The sequence below is a fragment of the Peromyscus maniculatus genome, chromosome 6 (genome assembly GCF_049852395.1).
Source record: "Peromyscus maniculatus bairdii isolate BWxNUB_F1_BW_parent chromosome 6, HU_Pman_BW_mat_3.1, whole genome shotgun sequence".
Lineage (NCBI taxonomy): Eukaryota > Metazoa > Chordata > Mammalia > Rodentia > Cricetidae > Peromyscus > Peromyscus maniculatus.
The window spans coordinates 128,831,369-128,857,666 of NC_134857.1; the positions used below are offsets into that span (position 1 = coordinate 128,831,369).

General features: G+C 42.3%; 2 protein-coding genes across 43 annotated transcripts in view; one reads left to right on the forward strand and one right to left on the reverse strand.

Moving 5' to 3' along the window:
- Adgrl2 (adhesion G protein-coupled receptor L2) overlaps window positions 1-26,298 on the reverse strand; it is a 647,549-nt gene that overhangs the window by 181,834 nt on the left and 439,417 nt on the right. For 35 of the 42 annotated variants that reach the window (XM_076575206.1, XM_076575205.1, XM_076575200.1 and 32 more), the window contains exon 1: window positions 922-1,062. The exons of 2 other annotated variants lie outside the window; for them this stretch is intronic. The gene's annotated coding sequence lies outside the window, so the exon portion shown is untranslated. Of the gene's footprint in view, window positions 1-921; window positions 1,063-2,189; window positions 2,327-2,740; window positions 2,903-26,298 lie in introns of those variants that run through there. 5 more of the 42 variants (XM_076575178.1, XM_076575191.1, XM_076575177.1 and 2 more) reach the window with 5 other exon arrangements.
- On the forward strand, window positions 618-23,093 carry LOC107402184 (uncharacterized). Its single transcript, XM_076575339.1, has 4 exons — window positions 618-909; window positions 997-1,699; window positions 13,753-13,852; window positions 17,646-23,093. The coding sequence occupies exons 1-4, from the start codon at window positions 618-620 to the stop codon at window positions 17,706-17,708; spliced, it is 1,158 nt and encodes a 385-aa protein (XP_076431454.1). The 3' UTR covers window positions 17,709-23,093.

The window sequence follows — 26,298 nt, forward strand, 5'->3', positions numbered from 1 at the left end:
GGGTCTCGGATCCACGAGCCCACGCCCGCGACCCCAAGAGTCTCCCTCCCCTCGCGCTCCTCCCACGACTTCTTCTCCCTGCTGCTTTCAACCTGGGGCTCGCACACGACCCAGCAGGCTCCCCACCCCAGAGGCAGCCCGGGAGCCCACGCCCCTTAACTTCTCCTGCAGGCCCAGCGCGGCCCGCTGCTGCCCTCTCACTGCCGGTCCGGGAGCTTCTCTGCCCTGGCCCCGGCCCGCCGAGTCCCCCGACCCCGCTACCCTCCCGCCCCGTCGCCGGGCTTCCCCGGCCCCAGCAGCAGGCGCCCCTAATCGCTGCCAGCCTCAAAACCGGCGCGGCCACATCTGGCTGTGCTTTTCTCTCATCCTCGCCTCTCCGCACCACCTGACCAACGACAAGAAACGACGGCCCGCAACAACTCATCTAAGCCCTCCCCCACCGTCCCCTTCCCGGGGACTCGCTCCCAGGGACAACCCGCGGACGAGTCCCTGCCGAGCCTGAGGCCCAACACCTGGGGCAGGACAGCCAGGCCGAAAACGCACTTCACAGCCCCCCTCCCCAGCCCCGCTGCGTAAAGAACCAAGGGCACCTTCTGCTCCCCAAGCTTCTTTACGAAATGCCCCCCCAAAATGCAAGATCAGACTGGAGCTGCCTCGCCAGCCCGCACCCCCCGCCCGCCTTCTCGGTCCCCAGCAGCCAGCCTGATTCCCGAGAGCGTGACAATAGCCGCACGCGGCCCGGCGAGCGGGCTGCACCGCACAGAGTTCTGCGGATCGATGTCGGCGGGAAGGGCTGCGCACGAGTGGCCAGCGCGGGTCTGACCCGGCGACACGGCCACCTCCGAGGCGTCAGCCCCATCACGGGGAGCCCAGCAAACAGGTCTCCGAAGTCGGGCACAGGGGCACATTGTTGGCGCTTACCTCCGTGTGCGCCCCGGGGGCGGGGAGGGCCAATCTGGTGCGGGGGAGCCGTGCGGGGACACCGGCGCTAGAGAGGGGCCGCGGCGACCGGCACGGGGTGCTCCTGCTGCTCGAGCGCGCGCGGGGAGGCGGCAGCCGCGGCTGGCGGGCCGGACACGGCGCCGCGCGGCTCCTCGGCGTGTCCTCCGGCTCGAGTCTCCACCGCCGTCAGCCGCCCGCCGAGTCCAGCCAAGCAGCCCAGCGGCCCGGGCGGCTGCCGGGGGCTTAAGTCAACATCTTCCCGCAGTTTCCCACACGCCGCTCCGCGACCCAGGGGGGGGCTTTGCCCACACGCGCGCGCCTACCGCCGCACGCTCCCTTCGGAGCCAAAAAAGCAAAATTCAAAACCAAGAGATGCGTGGAGACGAGGAGAGCGAGCGAGGCTGGCGGAGGTGCGCCGACTCGGGAGTCTCCTGGCAGCGGCGGGGGGGACGGGCGCCGCCGGGGAGCGAGGCCAAGTCCGTCAGTCGGTCGGGAGAAGCCCGGAGTGCGCGGGCAGCGGCGGCAGGACCTGCATCCGGCGCACGCGCCGCCCCTGCGGCCTGGGGCACGACTCAGCCGCCGGCCCTTCCTCACATGTCGGGTCTCCTGGCTCGGGGGGTAAGGGGGCTCTGCGGACGGAGGAGACGAGGAACTCGGGATCGGGGAAAGCGACGGGAGGCGCAGGGAAGAGCCGCGCCGCCGATGCACAGCCGCCGAGGGAGGCTGGTCCCCCTCAACAATCACCAAGAATCCTCCGGTAAGCTCCCGATGGCGCTCGGGCACCTCTGCGTGCGTGTGCGTGTGAGTGTGTGTGTGTGCGTGTGTGAGAGTGTGTGAGCGCGGAGAGAGTGAGAGCTAGAGGAGAGCAAGGAGAGCAGGGAGCCAGAGACGGGGAGCCCGAAGTCCTGACACGGACTCAGCTAGGGCTGAACTGGAGTCACCTCCTGCCTCCTCCTCCTCCTCCTCCTCAGTCCCCACCCCCCGCCCCCCCACCCCAGGACTGCTAATCATATAAACATATGAGCACGGACCGCGGCGCAGCATCCGTCTCTCCCTCCCGCGTTTGCCAGCCAAGGGGCTTGTGCAAACTCCAAAGAAGACAGGCAGCTGAGTACAAAACGCGGAGCAGATAATCTAGAACTCATTGCGCCCAATGGCCATTTTCCACTCCATTGGAGCAGCTGCGGCAGCGGGGCGCCCGAGCGCAGGGCAGAAGGAGGAGGAGGAGGAGCGAAGGGGACACTTACAGGAGATCTAGCCTTTCGGGTGGCGGTGGCGACGGCCGAGCAGCCGCCCCAAGACTGGCCGGCCCGGGCTCGGCCCGGTGGGGCGGCCGCAGGGCTCTCCGGGAGGCGCTGGTGGCGGTGGCGGCAGGGGACGCGCGCGCACGGCCGCGGAACGCGCCCCAGAGGCGCCCGCGCAGGCTCGCGCCCCTCCCCTCTCCTCCCCCTGGCGATCGGCTGGCGCCCCCCCCCCCCCAGCCAGGTCGAGGGGTTCGGTATCCAGCCTTCGCCCTCTGCACCCCGCCCCCCCCCCCCAACTCCACTCTCGGCGAGCCCGCTGCACGCTCTAAAGCCCGCGCGCACACACGCACTTTCCAAACATCGCTTTTATTTTGGGATCCCGGTGTGGGGGATCCGGGAGAGCTTGGTGTTCTGGCCACCGGGGGCCGGGCACTGGGGCCGCTGGGGCCTGCAGCTCGGGACCCCGCTCCCTATTTCCCTCTTCCCCTCCAGGCCCAGGAGCTCACTCCTTGCCAGGACTGCGCCCGGACGCTCTGGAAGCGTCTTTTACCCACCCCGTCTCCAGGTTTTCTCTGCTCCGCGCGCCCCGAGCCGGAGGCCCCGAAACTTTTAGTTTCCGCAGCCCTCCTTTTGTGTGACTGCTCGCAGGAGAAAGGAGGTCTGTTCGCCGCGTCTGCCTCCGTCCGGCTGCGGCGCGCAGGGGACGCTCCAGGGCTAATGCGTCTTTGATACCTGAGATTTCCGGCGCGCTCGTTAACGAAAGTTACATTTTTTTTTAATTGCGATGACTTTTTCTTTGTAGTTACATAGAGCTAGCTAAACTTTGACTTTATTGACTATATTTCACAAGAGCGTTCTGTTTGTTTTTTATTAAACTCACCAGGATATGCAACGGAAGGGAAGGAGACTGCCAGGCTTTGCTTGCTAGAACATTCATAGTCCTCTTAGGTCTGTCTCCCGTTTCCATATATTGAAACAGCATAAGCTCTTGTCCTCTCGAAACACTTCCTTGTCCCTCTCGGCTGACAGTGTCAGCAAACGACAGAAACAAGCTGAAAGGACCAGACCACAACAATATACTGCTAGGAGAAAATAAATAAAAATAAACGTTTAAAAACTGGGTAAGCGTCTTCTGCCCAGGAGGTAAATATCAAATCTGGATTTTTTTTTAATTACAAGATTTCTGAGCAGAAAGAAGTAAGTTTTCCATTGTATTCATAAACTACTGAGTTAATGAATTCAGCCATTTGCCTTTGAGAAACTGATTCTCCCAGATTTGAAACCTCTAAAAAACAGGATGAAACTTGAGCTTGTTTGCTTTCAGAAACAATATGTACTTTTTGTTACTGCGGGTATGCTGCAGTCACCACACTTCGGAAATCATTCCAAACAATGTTATTAAAATGTCAACAGGAGATTGCTCTGAAGACTCGAAGATTCTGAATAACAATTAGCATTTGCATTTTGTCACACAGCCAAATATTTGCAGCAGTAAAGTCATTCAAATACTGGTCAATTTCGTTCTTGACTGTAGAAAATCTGAAGTTAAATGTGCGTATATCCAAATCACATTATCATTCTCATATTCAAAGAAGGTTCTTCTATGACCCCGTTTCTTCTACTGGATGTAGGGTACTGATAAAATGAGCAATCTAGAGTGCTTTGCTTTACAGTACAGATACTCTTCACTTGGAAATTCTTAGATAAATCAGTTGAAATATCTTCCATGCGGAGTTAAAGTAGTCTGGAAAACACACACCTATGCAGAGCTCATGCAAAACATGAGTGTGCTTACATTTTCCCACTAGTCAAAGCTGTACAAGGAGCGAGAAAAGTTAAGTCCGCCTACCCTAGTACAGTGGGTGAAAAGAAGGCAGACCGATGATTCTCAGACATCAAAGACCATTAATATCACATTCTCCTTTTTCAAAAAAAAATTATTTGTGAGTGTAAAACACAGTATGTCAATCTACTAATAATTTGCATTTGCCAAAAAAAATAGCTCTTTCTTTTGTTCAGCTTTGAAGGTTTTCATTCATCTGGCCTGATTCACAGGAAGCCCCAGTGAGTGCACAGACCCGTCTAATCCTATTTTCTTTGGGGAAGCAAAACTTAGCCTGAAGTTTTTATTTAGTGAGCTTAGTAAGTAATCAATAGACATTTTTGCCTGAATTAAGCTGGCCATATGTTGGCTCATTTATTTAATTCTCTCAGAAAGAATCTCTGAAAGAAACCACTGTCTACATTTCATATGTCTGATACTCTTTGTTGCTCAGGACATAAAGTAAGTTACTCTCCACTACACTTCTAAGGCGACAGCATCACACCACACACACACACACACTTAAAAGTTTGCCAAAAGTGAGTTAAAACTCTAGGGAACATAAAATGACCCATAAAAAATTTCCAATCTTGATTCAATAGGGTGTATATTCTCTACAGCTCAAAGGTTCAGAAAATGTTCATCCTAAGAATGTATACTTGCTATGCCAAAACACACACACACACACACACACACACACACACACACACACACACACACACACACATCTATAGTGATATCACTTCTCCAAGATATCTTAAATATTAATAACTTTTAATTCTTATTTAAATATCATAATAGTTCAACTTTCTGGGTATATATACAAGAAAGAATTGGCAGAGCCATCAATTCAATTTAAATGTTGAAGATTAAGCTGTTAGTCACAGCCCTGACGTTGAAAAGGAACAGTTATGTGATACACTCCACAGAGCCTGGCCGCATGCAGAAAGCATAGCTTACCTGACACTTCATGACAATTTAAGACACCATCTCCAGCAATACAGGTGTTATGGTAGTAGGGGAAAAAACATGAACGAGTTGCTAAATAGTGTCTACAGATATGCTCAATGTCGGGGGAACTGGAATATGTTACTCGTTCCTAAAATCCAATGGACTGGACACAACCACTCAATTGATATTATTATTTAAGTAATGGCAAAATCTTTGACTTCTTCATCATACTTGCTAATTGTTTTTTTTTTAATAGATTCTACAAAGGACAAAAGAAACACCCATTTCCATTTGTTTTATGTTAAATCAACATCTAACCACTCATGGTGATTTCATTCAAAGAAGACAGAAGGAACTCATTAGTTTATGTGGTTAGAGAGATTGGTGGGCTTCAAACATTTTTACCATACATGTTTTCCCAACTGTAGAAACGCATGTTTTTAATTTAAGCAACTTCAAGAAACTAGAAATTATTTCATTCAATAGGCTCATGTATTTCTGATACTGAAATCATGTTAATTTTCAAAGCTGTTTGCCATCCATGTATATTTGTTTACGAAGAAAATGATCAGGTATTTGTCAGAATACAGTCTGAATAGTGACAGTTTAGGTAACAAGTTAATGGAGAACAATGAAGATGGACACAGTGGCCGAGTGCTGGGATTGGTCTAAGCTAGTAACCCCAGCTGGTAGCTTCTTCGTTCCCCTGCTGGGGCAAACTTGAATATGAATAAACAAGGTCTACAAGAGGCTACACAGGGCTGCCATGGAGAGGAGGTGCTGGGACGTGCCAGCCTGAAGACTGAACTAAAGCAGTGAAGAGAACTCTCTCAGAGGAGAGGCTGGGTCTGTCATAAAGAATGCATTCCTAGCCGGGCCAAAGTATCTCTGTGAGTTTGAGGCCAGCCTGGTCTACAGAAGTTAGTTCTGGGACAGGCTCCAAAACTACACAGAGAAACCTGCCTCAAAAAAAAAATTACCTGAGAAATTGAAAAAAGTATGGAATAAACTGAGCATTTTTAATCTCAGCATTTGGGATCAGAGACAGGTAGATCCTTGTGAGTTCGAGGCCAGCCTGGTCTATAGAGTTCAGGACAACCAGAGCTACATAGTTGACCTACATAGCTACCATGTCTCAAAAACAAACAACAAACAACAAACAAAAAGTATGTAAAATGACTCCACATTTTAGTTCAAAACTAGGAACAAAATTAGTTAGTTAGATTATATCCTAAATTGAACTTAGTCCTCTTTTCTTGAGTTTCTCTTTTCTTTTCTACAATTTGATGTTGGGTGGGGAAATGGTTCCCTGCTCTGGAAAGCCCTCTGGCAGAATGCTCTAGAGCAGCTCAAACAGTGTGAGTCACAAATTTAACTAGAACTGGTCAAAGTTGCTAGCTTTGGCTTTTTTTTTTTTTAATCTTTCTTTCTTTCTTTTTTTTCTTTTTTATTTTTTGCTTTGCCATGCATGGAGGGAGCTAAAATGAAATCAAAACTCATTTTCCATGAGACCAGAAACATATGAAAACACTTGGCAAAGCCAGTAAGTTTTTAATTATTCTCTCAGCTCTCTAGGCTCAGTAAATTTTGTCCAAGAAGGCCAAACCTTACCTAAAATGAGGCAATACAGTCTCAAAATTCAGGATAGTGAAAAGCAGGATATAAATATGATTATGGTGTACTATACTTAATGATATTATTTAGAATATATAATCATATGAATTTTAAGACTATCATTTTATAATTAATACTTTTAAAAAATATCCACCCATATAAGAGGCTTCATGAGTTTTTCTATACACATCGTCTTTAAATATGCATAACTATCTGTAAAGGATTATAAAATTTTTATACCATTACAATTATGATACTTGAAAGCAAGCAAATTAAAAATGATATCCCTTATAATCATTGTTCCACTGAGTTTCTCACAAGTCAAAGTCTTTCTTTTCTATAGACTGTTCCCATAACTCTTGCTAATCTCTGCACCGTAAGGATTTTCCCTAATTGGGTCTATAGATTTTCCTCTATCAGTGCTTCTGCCAAACCAAGACAGAGAAGTGAACTGTTTCCCCAAACGCTCTGTCCCAACAACTCGTCATTGTCCTGTTCATGATTCATATCCCTGAGCACTTTTCCTTATTAATGTGTGTGTTTAGAAATGAACCTTTTTCCATTCTTTTTAATGCATGTGAACCTTACCACTGTCAACCATGAAGGTGAAATTTCTTTAAGTTTCTTTAAAAATTGTTGAAATTCAACCAAGATACCAGACTCCGTGTGTGCCATTCCTGGTAAATCATCATACATACATCACTTGAGTGCAGAACAAAAGCAAAGAGATGTTAACGGTGGCGGCGGCTCCATGCTGAACAGCAGCCTCACAGAATCCTCACAATGGGATTTTCCATGGCTCCGGGAATATGACTTTGCCATTCATATCGCAGTCCACTGCAGTATGACCGAACTTGCTAAAGGCTCTAAGAGTCAGAATGCAAACTCACAGATGCCCCCTGTGAGTTCTAGAAAGTCAAAAATATTATTGCATCATTTTCTGATGTTTTCAGATTAAAACTAAGTTCTCATAGCTGTACAACATAAAAGTTGTAATAAATAGTCTTAATATTTTTAAATAAATAAAAAAGTATTTAATTTTTGAAAATACTTCATGATTTAAAATTGTAAAACATGAGGCTTTTTATTTTCACTCTGATCCTCTGATTACTTCCATTGGCTTTTTACTGACATTTCCCATTGTTTTATTTTCTTATTAATATAACTATGTTATTTTTCAATTCTATTTTTTTTTTTTTTGAGACAGGATCTCACGTAGCCCAGGCCAGCCTCTAACTGGATGTATAACTGAGGATAGCCACAAACTTCGACGCCTTCTGCTTCCGGCTGCTATCCTTAGGAATTCCGTATGTGCACCGCCATGCCCAGTTCCTGCCGTGCTGGGCATGGAACCCGAGGCTTCACGGAGGCCACCGGGCAAGCACTCTCCCAGCTGAGCCGCAATGCCAGCACCATTTTTTGAAGATACTTATTTGTTTTATATATTTTGGTAAAAATAAATTTGAGCATGTGAGAACCAGAGTAGCAATTTACAAAGTAAAATGCTGTATGGATTCTTGATAATATCATCTAGTTTCTTGATAAGATATTACAATGTCCCCCTTTCCACAATAATTTAAATCATTCCATTGAGTTTTCGCCTCATTGTAAATCCTCGAGGTTCATCACCTAGGCCCTACACTACACAATGACATCATCAGCACATGCTTTTGTGATACATAAAAATACATTAGAATGGAATTAATTTTTCTCTGGAACTAATATTCAAATTTAGAATCCTAGTAAAACTGTTTGTATCTCAAGAGTACTGAACTGGTATGGTAAGGATGAGATTTTGTTGTGTGAATATTTTTAAGTATTTTGATTTTAAAAATCACAAAATATTTTTTGCTTTAGGTTAAAAATAAAACACTATTATAACCCGTGAAGCCACTATGCATTAAAAGGACACTGCTGCACTATTGCCCAGATCACTGTTCTTGGGATGCTTTTGTGTGTTTCTCTGAATTATCTACCCTCTAATTCAGTTGTCCTTCCTACTGAAATCACAGATCGCAACAGAACTAAAACGGATTATTAGTGTGCCAAGAGTCTCCCCACCTTCACTATGGAGATATAATTATGGCACCAGTTTAATTACTACTATGTCTTTAATACTTGAATTAATGGCCCAAATGCAAACCATGTATTTTAAATTGTTCAGACAATATAGAATGCACTGCAAGAAAACCTAATTTCCTGTTTGTTATCTAATGGTAATTGAAACACAACAATTCATTATGATGCTGGGTTGTTGTTGTATGTGAACTGACAAGTCTCCACGATAAAGGTGATAGATATAATGAGAAGCTTTTTAAAAATAAAATCAGAGAGAAATTGAATACAAACACCAGCTATAAAATGTAAATGGACAAGCAACCCAAGATGGAGACTTGTTTTTAAATAATATGAAACCCAAGAAGACTATTATTTCTTGGGATGCTTTTGTGTGTTTGTCTGCATATAGTCATACAGTAAACAAACCTTTATGTAGTCAAATTAAGAATCTGAGAAATACCTGAAATAATGAATCTTGACATTTTCATGCCATTGGTTAATGCATACTTTCTCTCTAGTGCCCTATTGTAAAGTGACTTTAAAGTTTATGAACATAAGTACACACATATATGCATATGCATATGTATACCAAGCTATTTTATGCAGGTATGGATTTGAGATCAGAAGGATGGCATATGCTTATGTACAGAAATAAACTATGTAATGTCAAAAAATAGATACTGAATTAAATATTTAGAAAACTATCTTAAACTCTTGAACAAATTAATAGGTTTTCAAAATCAGTTATAAAATATTGTCCCTTAAAACGGAAGCAAGTTTATCTTTGCTTAAATTTTCCAGTTAATGAAAGAAATGTTTAAATACTCTATAGTGAGATTATTAACGTCTACAAAACTGAAACAGATGCGTGTCTTAATATACCATTAAATTTATGATATACATAGAACCCTTACATAAAGCTGACGGAAGGCTGGTGCCTCTAATTGCTCTAGATTTATAATAACCTGATCTGGTTTTCCTAAGTACTGGAACCCTTTAAACAAAATTAGAAAGCAGTTGTGCCTTGTGTGATTAAAGATGCAATTCCCGTTGGGGTAATGAGAAAAGTTAGAACATGTTTCTTTCTTTATGGATGTTTCTATAATAAACAAGACTGCCATACATTATATATTTTTGTTACTATGATTTCCTTGTTTTTAATTATAAAATAAACCAATTGAATTTCAGTGGAGGCTCCAATTGAAACTGTGCCAAAATTGAGCTGAAGAATGTGCACTGAACTTCATAAAAATCCTTAAAATTCTTCCCAGGGTTTGGGGGTCTTAATGTACAAATATTAGTTCATGAGTTTCTAGAGCTAAATATCCTTCTGATTTAGACTGTGCCGAAGAAAGTTTTGCAGGCCTGATACACTTTCAACCTACACGATGACATGGAGAAAACTGTTCATGAGTAATGACTGCTAGATTCATATAAATTACAAACAGAAAAAAAAATCCAATCTATTTTATCTCTTATGCAAATAACATTTACAGCACTGTTTGAAAGTTCACTTGGTGAATTGCAGTGTACATCTCCTAAGCTCCAAATATATAAGAACACTTTGTTTTAAATAATGTGAACACTATTTCCTTTTTTTAAGAAAAAAGAAATAAATCAGAAAATGTTAATACAAATATCAATATAAACACATCTGTATATATTTGTGCATATAGAAAAAAAGTGCATGCAAAAGTATTAATTCATTAAAAGTTTATCTCTCATAAAACCTTTATTAGCCCTTGAAGTCTTTGCCACTTCATATAAAATGATTTATCTTTTGAATAACAAGGTTCCATTAATCTGTTTGACAAAGGAATTTTTAAATCATTTAAATAATTTATTGGGATGAATTATTTAAATTCTGTAAAATATATAAGTGAACATGTGTATGTGTACATCCATATCTATATTTTTTGTTCTAGCACAATATCGCTGAGAAAACACAGGGCAGTATGCAGATGCACTGTCCTTGACACCACCAGTCTGGCTGGCTGTGGCTGCCACTGAGGAGGTCTTTGATCACCCACTGTTGGCACAGGGCCCCTGTTAGGGGCCATTTGGGCTCCATTTGGCAGCACATGGTGATTTCATGTCAGAGAAACTTACACATTATTTTCTATATTCATTTTCAATTTTTGCATTTTTGTTGAAATTGTAGGCTGACATAATTTTCAACATGTAAGGATAATAAAGGCAATTATTGGGCCGTCGTAGGAAACTGCTTTCCTCAGTGTGCTGGGGGAGGCGCTACTGGAGAGTGGCAAACACACCCCCTCCCCAGAGAAAGAAGTGGTCGGTGTAAACAGATAGGCCAGGAGGAGAGGTAGGGGCGGACACCAGCCAACCCTGTGAACAGCACACAAAGCCAAGGGATGTAAGGATTCCCATAATATGCTCAACAGGCATGCTGTTCAGGAAGTTTCACTGTCCACTGTGTCTTCACCGTCATTCATGCAATTTTCCTCAACTAAATGTGTGTGTGTGTGTGTGTGTGTGTGTGTGTGTGTGTGTGTGTGTGTGTATTTTAACTTTCACAAATAAGACAAACAATTAATAATCCCACAAATTTGTCAAGGTTACAAAACAGCGCAGCTTCTTATCACTTTTAATTTCAAACATGCAAGAAAGTTAGCTTTTATTTAAGTCTCTCCTCTGCTAAACGTATTTTGTTTGTTGTTTGTTTGTTTGTTTGTTTTTGTTTTTGCTTTTGCTTTTTGCCTGCTGGTCCTTGCTTTGGGAAACTCCATTCTGCTAGTTTGTATTTATTTGTTTTACTATTTTTCCTCTAGGGCACTCCTCTCGCCGCTGTCCTAGTTTAGGGTGAGTTCATTTAGTTCTCATTTCCATTGTGTGGCGCAAGCCTCTCCACACATTCTTCTGGGTTTCACTTGCCAGAGAGGTCTTCATTTTACACGTAAAGTTGTATTGCATTTTTGTGCCGTTTGGTACACTTGCAAGAGCCTGCCTCTCGCTTCCGTAAAGCCCACCTGTAACACTCGCTGCTTCACACGTGTTATCTGCTGTGCTCAAAGCTTGAAAACGAGTCAGGAAAAGCCAGGAAGCTGAGACAATGGTAAAAAGGCTTTGACATAACAAAGTAGGACTGACATCTTGGGAGACAATACTCTAAAGAAGACTTAAGTTTTAAAGTCTAAGTTTTTAAATTAAGAAGAAGAAAAAAGAGACAGTAGTTAAAAAAAAAAATGTCCTGGAGGTCCTCGGCCAGCACCACCCTCTGGCCCAAATCCTGGGATAGAACCCAGAGCCCCTCCATGTGCGGGGCCAGCTTCTTCCACTGAGCCATATCCTCAGCCAGCTCACACTTTGGAGACTTGACTGTAAACTCTACATGACATAGGAAGTAGTAGGATTACATACTACTCAGAATAGAACAGTGGGTACCAACCGCTGAGGTAATTTGGACACACTTCACCTGTTCTCGGAAGCCTTCCGAAGAACAGTGGCTTCCGCAGTACTCAGCAGCTGCAGTTGCTCATGAAGTAAATGGAGTCAGGATGCTATCATTGTGGATTTACCACCATACACTTCCGGTCAGCATCAAGGTTACTTGGTCCGGATGTGACAGCACCACTTTAGCCGACATAGATATTAGAAGTAAAATAACCTAGAAATCTTGCAAGAATATGTTTATCACCATACATGATAAGTATACATACCATGGTTACTTATTAACAAATGGAGTAAGTTTATTTAAATAGCCTGTTTTAGTCAGTTTGTTGTTGTGAGCTATTTGTAAATTTTCACATATTGGTGATTGCAGTTAAAATCTGAGTGATTTCCAAAACTTAATTTAATGAAAATGTTGTATGTTTTTTTTAGTAAAGACAATCACAAATAATGGCAATTTGTTGAAGGGGTTTTCTAGTTCTTCTATAAATGATCTTATTGTTTATATACAGGTGTGTGTGTGTGTGTGTGTGTGTGTGTGTGTGTGTGTATATGTGTGTGTGTTGAGATGATGAAAGTCACACCACTAAGACTATTTATTGGCATTTGTACCCCGAGTTCAGCAAAGTTGAAATAGTGGTGGCCTTGCCTCTTTGTATAGAACAACCGTTCTCCCTTGTACCCTTCCTGTCCCAATCACCTGACAGAGGAGAACCTCAGACACTGCAGTCAATGGAACTTTATGTTTTTAATCTCAGCACCCAGGTTTTATTTGAAGGCAAAATGTCTTTGACAAATTATACATTATGCTAAAGAGCATCATACTTCCATCTTAGCTCACTATGACTCACTAAGTTGTCAAAGCCCAAACCTTACTTCTGTGAGCCAGAAACACATTTTAACCATTCTTTCGTCCTGCTAAACCACCAGAAATTTTATTAATGTTATCTTAAAGAGCAAATTTACTAACAGAAATTTCCAGAGAAGTAGACATCGTGCTATCACTTTACATGTTGGTTTTGTTTCTGTCTGTGCTTTTACATTATAGCTGTTCTATGAAATCCTCTTGGAATACAGTGGGATATTGGTTCATCATGTCAAGAAAACCATTGTGTCTTGATGATTGGAAGTTTGGGGTCTTCAAGAATCATCACAATGACCATTTGTTAACATAGTCTGCTCCACATCTCTGTCTATGTTGGTTTAATTTGTTCTGTACTCCAAGAGCTCCTTAGATTGCCCTTTTAAATTATCAGCTGTAAGGGCAGCTTTCCTCAGATGTTACAAACTGCTAAACCATAACAAGTCTTGCCAACAAATGCAATTTGTTTGCCCCATAAATATAGGATCACACAGTCTTTTGGTTTTTAATCTATTATTTGTCAACTAAAAAATGAGATTTGGGAGCTGGGAATGTAGCTCAAGGATAGAGCACTGATCTATCATGTGTTAGGTCTTAGGGTTTTTTGGGGGGGTGCGATTAAGAGATTATGTATTTCTAGCTTCTGGGGCTTGAGGCAAAGGTACCTGGGAACATGGGATATTCTTAACCTCACGCCAGCCTTGAGCATGGGAGATTTGTTTTGGTAAACATATGTGCAAGCATGGATTGACAGCGTTCTCCACAAATCCTATTGCCTCCTCCAGAGCTAGCAAAGCGTCTCCTGCCATGAGTCACCCAGTGTCTGCTATTGTTTCATGTTCTCTCAGGATGGCATTAAAGAAAATAGAAGTGCATCTTGACCCATGTGTCTGTCCTGTGGAAAGTCGGAAGTCAGAGCAACGGGGCTGTGTGGGAGCTAGGGAGAAGGTAAGATGCTTGCGGTCAGACGTGAGAACCTGAGCTGATCTCACAGAATGCATGTGAAGGCTAGCATAACAGCCTGTATTTGTAATCCCAGTGCCGGAGAGGTCGAGACCAAAGGATCCCTGCATCGTCTTGCTAGCCTGCCAGTTCAGCCGAATTGACAAGCTCTACATTGATGAACCACTGTCTCAAACTGTAAGGTGGAGAACAGTTCAGAGTACTGACATTGACCTTTGGCCTCTATTCACAGGTACACACACACACACACACACACACACACACACACACGCACGCACACACGTCTACATAAGCACACACATGTACACATCTTCACATACATATGAAAATATATGTACACATATAAACGCACAATGACTTGACTTGTCACCCACTTTCCTCTTATCTATTTCCTTTTTTCTTCCAGGAACTTTTGGGCATCTTAGCTTTAAGCTTCACTGGACACTACTCTATATTCTGAGCAAACATATGAACCACATGTCCCTGTATAAGACATGAAGGAATGTACTAAGTAGCAGTACAGGTGCTTTCTTGTCTTCAAAGGGTCCGTGTGATGCTAACGTACTTGTTCCTCACAGTTCATACCATGCAACTTTCTGCTTACCAAGTTCATAGTCTTCGGCTTTCTCTGCTCCTGGCTGGCTGTTACCCCCACACCCATCCCCTTTAATGTCTTCCCATAAGCTTTGTTTTCATTCCTGGGCCCGTTCAGTTGCCCTCTGTGTTTATCAGAAGCAAATGCCATTTTTTCATTATTTTTGCATCATGTCGTACCACATAATTATGTTTCACCAAGGAAGGACACATGAAAGAAATCAGACCCTTCCAACAAACAAAACAAAAGCAAACAACTTCTAAGGATTTTCACAAACTGCAAAGTTTAGTAGCCATCGCTCAACAAATGAGTAAGACTCATGGCAGAAACAGCTAAACACAAAATGTTTCAAGGCAAACAAGCTAAGCTTTAACTTAAAACCATGAGTAATTGATAGCCCCCACATGCTGAAATTCTGTTTTTCAAAGGAGAATATTTACTTAGAACCCAGACAATCCACAGAATCTGAATTAAGAATCATTTTCAACATCCCAATTCAGGATGTTTCCTGCACGCATCACTGATGTTACTCCCAATTTTATTTTATACTATGTATTTCCCAGACAAATTTCTAGTATGACTACAGGTTATCTCATGGAATGTTACTGCTTCAAGTATAAATTGGAAAATATGATCGTAAATTACTGCACAAGATGAGAGCCATCTATATGAGTTAACATGTTCACATATATGAAATACTCTCATTTTAAAGGAAGTGTAAGTTATATTGTTTCATATATATATATATATATATATATATATATATATATATATATATATATAATTTGATGATCCTGAAGATTGAGCAGAGAATCACATATAATAGGTGAACTCTTCCCTGCTGAGTCAAATCATGCATTGCTGGCCCACAAAATATCTCTTATAATATTTTGAAATACTGGGTAATATGTAATTTCTAAAAATTAATATTTTGTGGTCCTGTTGGAATACTACTCTCTTCAAACAGTTTCACCAACTTTCAATTAACTGTTCTTTTCTTTCATTTTGTTTCAGAGCACATGAATACCTGCCAACTGTTTTGCTAAAGAATTACCCAGCAGCTTCACTATTAAAACTTTATTAGAACAATTATCCTGTTAATTGGGTAGAGCCCATTAAGTGGAAATCATTACAAATATCTTCCTGTTTGGAAACTGATATTGGTATCAATGACTCTTTTAGCCAAGTCTAAAGTAAACTGACCAAGAGTGATGGCTCATACCTGAATCCCAGGATTCAGGAAGCTTAGGCAGGAAGATAAAGGAGTGTTCAAGACCTGCCTGGTCTACACAGTTAGTTCAAGGCAAGCCTAGATAGCGTCAATGCACAAAACTCTTACTGAGCAACTGTATTTTGAATTTATATTCAAAAAACGATTATAAAACAGGGCACAGCAAAGCCTATCTGTAATTCTCTAGCATCTGCAGAGATACAGGAAGTGGAAACAGAAAACCTGAAGGCCAGGCTGGTCTACAGAGGCAAGAAACTAGAGGGCTAGCCTGTTCTACAGGGTGCTGAGAAACAGGAGAGGAGGATCAAATAAGGAGGATTGTGAGGACCAACACCCACGGTTATTCTCAGCTATCCACCCTTCTCGTGTGTGTGTGTGTGTGTGTGTGTGTGTGTGTGTGTGTGTGTGTGTGTGTGTGTGTGTGTGTGGTTTGTCTGTCTATCTCTGTCTCTCTCTCTCTCTCTCTCTCACACACACACACACACACACACACACACACACACACACACACACACGAGTTTATTTTTTAACTTATCAAGACCCTGTCTCAAAAGAAATATTTCTTTCTTGTCATCAGATAAGGCTCTTTTTTTTTGTTGTTGTTTTATTTTGTATTTGGGTTTGTTTGTTTTATTTTGTTTTCCAAGACAGGGCTTCTCTGTGTAGGCCTGGATGTCCTGGAACATACTTTGTAGTCCAGGCTGGCCTCAAACTCACAGAGATCCTTCTGCCTCTGCCTCCCATGTGCTGGGATTAAAGGTGTGCGCCACCACAGCCATGGCCAGACAAGGCTCTTATAAATGACACTAGTAAAATTAGACTTTCATTAATTAGTGTTTATTTTCTACTTATTTCTATTTTCTATTTCTATTTTTAACTAATTTGTATTAATCCAACAAATTGAAATATAAAAGATAGTCAATTCTTAAAATTGAATGAGTGATTTAATCAATTGCTTACTCTATATTAATACAAAGAAAAGAAAGAAACACATTTTCCTTTGTTTATAGCCCTCAACAAAATGTATATTTTAAAAAGTAAAATTTCTTCTCTTGATGCTTAATAAAAACCTGATGAATCTACACCTGGCTGAATCCTTTATATTCACTTCTTACTTAACTTCTACAGTTCAGTTCAATCAGGACTTGGTAAATACCACTTGAAATCACTTTGCTCTGCAGAAGTTTTAAAAACATGACCACCGAGTTGTTTGGTTCATCCTTTCAAAGAAGCCACAGATGCTGTTTTTCAAAATAAAACTAACTGGAAGATTAATCAGTTTTGCTCACTAACACTGAGCGGGATCTATGGAAAACAATCTGAAAATAGTCTCATAATATGAAATGCAGGCTCACTTACCTTTGCTTAATGTTAATTTTAGGCTTTTATTCGTTCCTGTGTTTGTTGAAGTTCATCTTACTATGTAGCCCAGGCTGCCCTGGAACTTGCTCCAACTCTGCAGTGCTGGGAATAAAGGTATTCACCATCATAGCATCATGCCCAACTCTAAGATAGATTGATGCTCTCTCTGTCTCTCTCTGTCTCTCTGTCTCTGTCTCTGTCTCTGTCTCTCTCTCTCTCTGTGTCTCTCTCTCTGTCTCTCCCTCTGTCTCTCCCTCTATCTCTCTCTGTCTCTGTCTGTCTGTCTGTCTCTCTCTCTCTCTCTCTCTCTCTCTCTCTGTCTCTCTCTCTCTCTGTGTGTGTGTGTGTGTGTGTGTGTGTAGGGGGTGGTTCCAAGAGCCTTGTACTTGCTGTGTGTTCTAACCCTGAACTAAGTGTGCCTTTCAGCTTTCCAAGAGCAACACAAAAGGAAAGGCTCTTAAAAGATTGTCGATACTGAGCAAAAGCATAGTGAGACCAGAAAGAACTCGCCGAATCCAAAGCTGGCCAGTTCCTCGTCCCTCATACCTGGCCCTGACTCCCTAACGTCTTCTTCTGCCCTCTCCTCCCAGCATCAAGCAACGACAATCCAGTGTCACCACTCCCGCAGAGATGGCCTTCCTTCACAACTCTGATGCCCCAGCCAGGACAACTACTCAAAGGAGAGTTCAACCTTTTTAAAACTAAATCTGCTCAGGAACCAGCCACTTTCTACCAAACCCTCATTCTGATAAAAATTCTTATGAGGAATTCTCACAGTCTCTGATAAGTCTTGGAAGAGGATAATGAAAACTCGCCTATGGAGTGCTTCAGGTTTCCACCGTCAGTTCCAGTGACTTTATAGGGTAGCTGATAAAGCTGCATCATTCATGGATAACCTTCTCTTCCAGACAAAGCCATCAACTCAGGAGAGAAAGATCTCAGGCCATCTGGGTATAACCAAAATATATTACTAGTTAACAACTGGATTCCAAATGCAGAAACAGTTTTTGGTTAAGTTTTGAAAGTCTAGCCATGCTTTGTAGATACAAAATGAATTTTGGCATTATAATCAGTGCCCTCCACCTTTAATCCCAGCACTCGGGAGGGAGGTAGAGGCAGGGGAATCTCTGTGGATTCTGTAGCCAGTCTGGTCTACAGAGCAAGTTCTAGGACAGCCAAGTGTACACACAAAGAAATCCTGTCTCCAAAAGTGAAAAAGCAAACAAACAAACAAATAAAAAAAAAAAGAAAGAACTAAAAAAAAGGGGGTCGGGGAGAAAGTAAAAACAAAAACAAACAAACAAAAAACAACAACAACAACAAAAAAAAACCAGTGTCCTCACTGATTGGATTTCTTGGGCTACTTGGCAACACGTCTTCATGGAGTTTGCACTGCGTGTGTCCAGCGGGTTTAACTGAGGTAGGAGTGGGTGGCAGGTCAAGGGAGGGACATTAGCCAGGTACCACCTAGACATCTGATGCTGGGCAGACATTTAAAGGTCCCTTTATGTCAGGGCCGGTCTTCGTGTTCTGGGGGCTCACTGATGGTTTAGGGCCTGCATCTGTTCTCAGCTGCGGATGCCCAAGCCCAAGCAGACCAGTTACTAAACATTTTCTTGTTTCCTCTGCTTTAGTCTTCCTCCAGGGAGGCAGGAGTGTTGGGATATAAAAGGAGAGACCAGCATGGGGCCCCTGGCTCAGCTCTGCCTGCTCTTTCTAATCCTGCTATGGGAGGTGTTCTTGCCTGGAGGCTTGCGTGTAGGTCTGGGAGAGAGCCGTGTGTTTCCCATCATCACATCACATGGAAATGTGTAGACTGTAAGTATAAGTTCTTCAGAATAGGGAGCTAGAGTTTTAAGGAGCACATTTTTCAGCCTTGGCAGTTCAGTCTTCGGCAGCTGCGTTGCCCAGAGGGAACCAGACGCAGAGAAAAATCAAGCCAGGTATGTTGGGCCTGCTTGCACCTGCTTCTGCTACACCTCGCTGCCTGGATCCAAGTCCTGTACACTGGGCTAGGATAATGTGGAAATGGCAGGTGTTCGTGGGTATCTGCCTGCCCATCAGCCCTATGAAAAATGGGGAAAGTTATGTGGCATAGGAAAATGAACTTGCCCGACCAGAAACAAAATATAAGAAACTGCATCTTTGAGACTCTGTGTCAGCGTACATTCTGTCCTGGTACATGTCTCCTTTCAGTTCTCAGAGAAGCTTTTCTTCCAAAAGCAGCCTTACATAGCAGCCTCATCTATTGATTAAAAACGAGTTCTTTTGCTGTCATTCAGGCAAGAGAGCACCAGCCTTGCTGCATCCTCATCCCTTGTACAGCTCCTTCAGCATCTTCAGGAGGCTTGATCTGCTCTTCAGAGATGGAAACACGTTGACCTACAAAATGCTGTACCCTCAGCCCCACTCTGTGCTCTTCACCTTGGTAAATAATTCATTCAACAAACATACTGTGTAGCTATGGAGTGCTAGACTCAATAGACTCGAGGAATACAAAGCTAAATAAATACTGTCTGCCATCAAGAAGATGGGAGGGAGGAAGAAAACAAGAAAAAAGAAAACAGCCACTAATATGACAGCATCTATAGCTTAGGTTTTCACACCTGTGAGAGGAAGGAATGATCGTCCCTTTAACAGGTGAGAAGAGTCAAGTCTGAAAGTAAGGGTGCATTGGCATGCATCTTTTGAGAAATGCAAAGAGAAGTAAAACAACACCTGGTTTCAGGAATGCCAAAACAGAGGATGCAGCCTGCAATTTGGTATAAATCGGCAAGAGTGTAAACATGTTTCAATATGGAGTAGAATTTAAAATTCAAATCACTTCAATAAAAAGGGAAAGCTCCACAGAGACCTACAGGTTAAACTATTAAAATGATCACCATCATAATACCACCCTACACATCTATTATCTCTGTCCATTTTCCCAGGCTCCATGAGGTACAAGGGTAGGCATTCGGATTTCCACTCCACTGAAGTAGAAGCAACCCTCTAGGCTATTCCTAGAGAATGATATGGTGTGGATGAAATTTACCTGCCTAAGAAGGGAGTGGGTGCTATCTAACAGTTATAATGAGCTATGATGTTATCCCCAATGAGCTGTGTATGAGACCTTAGGCAAGTCAATTAACCTTTTCTGGCTACAATTTGCTCATCTGTAAAAATAAAGGCTCCAGATCTTTCATTCCCAAGGGCTTTTCAGTTGGGAGATGATGTATCAGCACCTTGTCAGAAGGGCTCTCAGCTGAGTGTGTGGATTGGTTAGCCTCCGAATCAACTTCCCATCCCAATACTTCCTATTGTTTCAAGCGCTGTGTCAATATCAAAGCTAGAGAGAAACGTCTTGATTTCCTGGGTGTAGATTTTGGTCACATAAACAATTTAATTTGTAGGTGTTCTGTTGGAAACTCCACCTCAGCACCCCCACTCCCTCTCCAAACTCTGCCCCTCAGAAAGGCTGCCAAGCAGCAGCTAGGCTGCTCAAGACCACACCTACAGGGTATTTAAGCTCCGGACTATAGACCTGCCATGTGCTTTCTCCTGCTCCCTCCCCTGCCTCATTTCTGGGGAGCTTGAGAGCCACCTGAGAGTGCTTTACTCATTAAACCTGGACTTTTAATTTGGCTTGATCTGGCTTATTTCATCAGCAGAGAAACCCACAACAGGGGATTCAAAATACTAATCAGTAGGTGTGTGTGCTTGTGCTTGTATGTGGGAGACCAGAGATCATCCTCGAGTTTCACCTTGTTTGTTGAGATAGGGTCTTTCTCTGACCTGAGACTCATCAATAATAGCCTGGCTCCCTGCAAGTCCCAGGGCTCTATCTGCCTGTCCCAGCTTCCTCAGCTCTGGAAATGAGTGCCTGCCACCCTCCCTGGCTCTGTTTCATAGGCTAAAATGAGCAGACTCAGGACCTCATGCTTGCTGGCAAACACTTTACAACTGAGGTATTAATAGAAGGACTATTAATTGATTTTTTAGTCCTCTATTTTAATTATGATTAGGCCAGGCAGATTGGAAGGTTGGTGAATAGGCCTTACTAGTTGGAAGTGATGAGCCTACATATACATCTAATGACCCATGGATGGAGAGACACTGAAGGAAATTCTAGGTGAATGTAAAGGACAAGCCCAGACATGATAGGAATTTGGGATTGTGCTGCAGCCTTTCTGGCCAGGAGAGGTAGGAGGATTCTTTTCTCCTACGGACCACAAAATTGACAGAGCAGCAGCACATCTTGGCATTGGGGATTTTAATCTCCAGGTATCTGCAGAAACTTGAATTCCTTGGAAAGCAAAACACTGACAATTTCTTGACCAGCCTTGCCGATAATTTCATTTCCCAGAAGACAGAGTAAGCATTAAGGAGACTCCTACTCGGGACCCAATTCTGACAGAAACCAGTAGGTAAAGTGGAAATGATTGGAACCTTGGGGGAAAGCAGCCATGCAGTCTCAGAGTTTGATTTAAACAGTGTTCTGCCTATGCAAACACAAATGGTTCTAATGAGCAGGAAAACGGGAAGGAAACTAAAGAAACCAGCATGCCACACGGGGACTCGCTGACAGGCTCTGAATCTCAAGCAGCATGTGTAAGAGGGGGGCACATCAGGAAGCAGGAGTGGATGAAGGCAGCGTGGACCAATAAGCACTCAGCAAGACTAAAGCACAGAATGAGCAGGGGCTCCTGAAAGATGCTGGAAAGAAGCAAGAATGCTGTTCCTTGGCATGGAATCAGGGAGAACAGCAACAAAGGAATAGGCCCAGATTATGAAGCTGAAGACAAATTCATTCATGAGAAGAAAAATAAAGAAAGCAATTCTTCCGTATTTCTTCCCTTTGGTTCATTCATGTCTCAGCTCACATGTCACCTCCATGGAGAAGACCTGGACCACCTCCTGGGAAACAGTTCTCCATGGCATCTTTTACCCTTTGACTTCTCAGTCTCCTAATTGCTGGTGCTGTTATTTTACACACTGAAATGTTTTTGTTCTGAATTGGTAAAGGGACTTGGCTGTTTTCACTGATGCATATCTAGGACCTTGCATGTACCAAGCACTACTCAATAGATATGACCCCAGTGTATGGAGTCAAGACCACTAGACTAGCTTTCTGAAAAGAGAAATATGTGAAAGCATTGTACAGTTTACTAAGAACATAGACATTATTGACATGCTAGCAAGTACTTATGTCCTCTAATTACCGTACGAACTCCATGACTCTTGCATTATTACTGAGTTTCTTCCCCATAAGCATTCAACTACAAAAGTGCACAGCTAACACGTGAGCCAAGAGAGTTGGGGACAGGGTCTCAGCACAGAACTTAGGCTGTGCCTGAGGAGCTGTCCTAGCTTTCATCATGTCCAAATTATGGGGTGGGAGGTTTCATTGGTTACCTTCATCAAATCTGGATTTTCATGAAGTACAGGAAAAAATATTCATTATGTTAGAAGAGAAAAAAGGCAGAGCCTGAGAATTTAGATCTAAGACAGCAGTGTTGTTTTAGGGGGAACAGCTAAATTACATTTATAAACATAAAAGATTTTTGTGATCACTTATAAAAAATTATTAGTAGGAAAAAATTATTCCACTAAAAAAGAATGATCTATTTTTTTTATTATTTTATGTATCATTTCCTGGAAGAGTTAGTAAACAATTATCTTTTTAATAGGTGCAGACGTGTAGATTTTGGCAAGACATTTGAAGTCTTTCTAACCTTGTGAGCCAGAGAAAAAAGTTCAGGCTTAGGGATAGTTTCCTAGTGTGTTTTCATACCTAGTTGTATAACTGCACCCAGCATCAGTGTTAATGAATCGGTGTCCACCTAGAGAAATGCTGCAGACCGACACCACAAGGCCTTTGTCCATCACCTTGTCTGATGTGAACATTTGTCTGTGACTGAGATAAAGCATGAGACAGGCATGCCTGTCAAATCTGGGTTACATGAGAAAAGATGATGCATTCGATTATAAAATCAGGACGTAAATGTTCTCGACAACTGAAAGATGCATAAAATTTAATAATATATAATTTGGTTAGAGTAATTGTGTGGGCCTGCCTTGGGACTAAAACACCAACTGCCTAAATTTGGTTTGAAGTCTATGTGACTTAGCAACAGTCCTCCTGGGGGAAGAAAAGGAGCCTCACCTGGCAGTGAGCCACTGGTGCGGTGGTTGCAAACAACAACAAAACAGTAGCTGAGACTTTGTGATAAATTTAGCACGTTCATAAAGTAATGGAGGGTGGAGTTAGTCCAGCTCCCTTCTCTGTTGTTGAGACTGCCATGCTCAGTTCTGGGAGCAGCATTTAAAGGAAGGTACCAATGGAAGATTGAAAAACTCCAGGATCCAGCAGACAGAATAGAGGGACTTAACTGTCCCCTGTGAAAAAAGACTGGAAGAGTTGGGAATTTTTATCCTGAAAAACAACTGTACTTGATCATCTTGATGTAAATACTGAAATGATTTTAACCACTGTTGAGGATTACTGTATTCTAGATGCTGTGTTAACCATTTTGCATTAATTAATGCTAACAACAAACCTGGAAAGTAAGTTCAGAATTATTTCTATAATCCAGGATATGAAACAGGAACCAAGAGATTTCAGGTGATAAATGCTCTCAGACATAAAATTTAAATTTGAACCCAGTGCCTACTCAGTCCATAAATCAGATTTTTCCCCACCATATGCAAACTAGTCATTATATAACATAGGCCCTAGGTGGTAAGGTATATGTGTATACATGTGTTTATATATATATATATGATAAAGTTATGTGAGATATTAAAAATAATATACATCCAAAAGGACTGGACATAGATGTATAAAGTTTAAACAACAGTTACACTTGGGTACTGAGAAAAATCTTTTGATTTCACAAATCTTTGCTAAGCTTATCTTGAATTTGTAAAACTCCCACCTGTATTTTTTGAATTAAAAAAAAACAATTACTATGTCAAAGAGGAATTAGCCTTATTTTAAATACCCAAAAAAGTTGAATTGATACACCTAAAAGCATAAGACATTTTTTCAGTGTGAAAACAGAACCACTTGTACTTCAAATTTTTTAAAGAGTTGATTTTTTAAGTTAATTTCTTTTTTGAGGCAGAGCCTCATGTAACCCATATTCACCTTATACTTGCTATAAAGCCAAAGATGGCCGTGAAATTCTTACCCTCCTGCTTTGCCTGTGAATGTGGGATTACAGGTGTGTGCCACACTCCCTTTATGAAATGCTAGGGATTGAACCAAGGCTTCATGCATGCAACACTGGTGTTCTACCCGCTGAGCCACACCCCCGGTTCAAGAGGCAATGTCTTGATAACATAAATAGTGAGTTCCCTTTGCAGGAGACGCTGACAAAAGTCTGAAGGCACTACCTCATCATTCGATTCAGTCCACATTATAATTTATGAAGTTTAGAATGTTCAAAATATGAGCCAGGGTAAACTAAGCCAAAGAGTAATTGGTAAATATTTCATTTTGCATGGAGACCTTTCAGACTGCAAATAGATTTAGTAAAATATTTCTCTATTGAATACAGGAGACACTCGGAATAGGGAGAACACAGCACAGGTAATTCTTCACTTCTAGAGCAGTCTATGTGCACAGCACTCAGGGATGTCCAAGAGTGGACTTAAAGCCACCATTTTTACTTGCTCGTCCAAGTCCCAGGGAGCCCCTGGCTACTAAGATCTGAGTGCAAATGGTCCCTCTAGAAGGTGACATTTGGGTATGACCTTGACTCCTATGTACCACTTTTGCCTCTATGCATGCTCCTATGCACTGCCACCCCACCTCCTTAGTTTTAAAATGGGCAAACAGATAAGCATATTTATTTATGTATTGTTATGGATACTGAACCCAGAGTCTCACAAATAATAGGCAAACACTCAGCCACCGAGCCCCACTTTAAAAGAACAAACTAGTATTTCTATTATTTAAGTCAAAAGCTCTATAAAGATGCCCTCATTTTAAAACACTTTCCTAGATTGTATAACACTTAAAATACTAGGCACAAAACAAATGCTTATTGACTTAATCAGTTTGGCAGATAGATACAACAAGCTTTTGTTTTCAAATCTAAGGATGGTCAACAGGACTGCCTTTGATTTTAGACAGAATGAAGTTGAGTTTATCTCTTATTGTATTGTTAGTCTTTTTTTAGAATGCTGTTCTTCTACCTTGAGTAGATACTAAGACCTATTCCTCATCTTATTAAACCAGGTATCACAGCTTTTGAGTGCCTGTGATTCTAGCACATAAGGCAGAGGCAGGAGGTCAGAGTTCAAGGTCAACTTAGACAAATCAAGTTCCAGGCCAGCCTGGGATAAATGAGAACCTATCTCAACATCAGCCAATCAATTACCCCGAAGTTTTGATTCACAACTCTAGTTGGAAACCACAGACAACAGACTGCAGCTGGGTAAACAGTGCAGAGCTGATTTTTGCTGCCAAGCAGCTCATGATCCAGGGAGTTTGCTAGAAAATTATGAATGCTTTTATCAGAATGAAGTGCTGAGGCTTACTAGAATACTCCAGGCATGAAAAATAAACCCTAAACTAAGGCAGTCATCTTAGAAGGGGAAGAGAAAGAAGGCCTTGGGAAGATACAATGTAGGGAGGGTGGACATGGCCAGACGATTGACTAGTGAATACTCCACAGATAATGTTTTCCTTTGCACACGCTACAGACTGTAGTCTAAACAGTAGGTATTTATCCTCTCCTAGGTTTTAAGGTTAGAAGTCCTAAGTGAAAATGCTAGCCTTGCTAATTCTCCAGAGGCTCTCTCTTGGGTTTTAGGTAGCCTTTTCCTTGTATGTTCCATAGTCCTCCTCTTTGTGTGTCTGTGTCTTCAATTCTTATCTATCTATCTGTTTGTCTGTCTATATTTATGACACTTGGGATTGAACTAAAGCCATGATAGGCACACACTCTCATTTTCTTTTTAAAAAGTGTGTGCATGCATATATATATATATATATATATATATATATATATATATATGCATATGTATCTATATCTTTAAGTACATGAGTGTTTTGTATGCATGTACATAAGTGTACTCTGTGAGTGCAGTGTCCATGGAGGCCATAGAGGGAATAGGATCCCCTAGAACAGGTGGTTGTGAGCCACTATATGGGTGCTGAGAACTGAACCCCCTAGGTCCTTCTGCAAGAGTAGGAAATGCTGTTAACCACTGAATCATCTCACCAGATCCACCTCTTCTTTCAAAAAATGACTT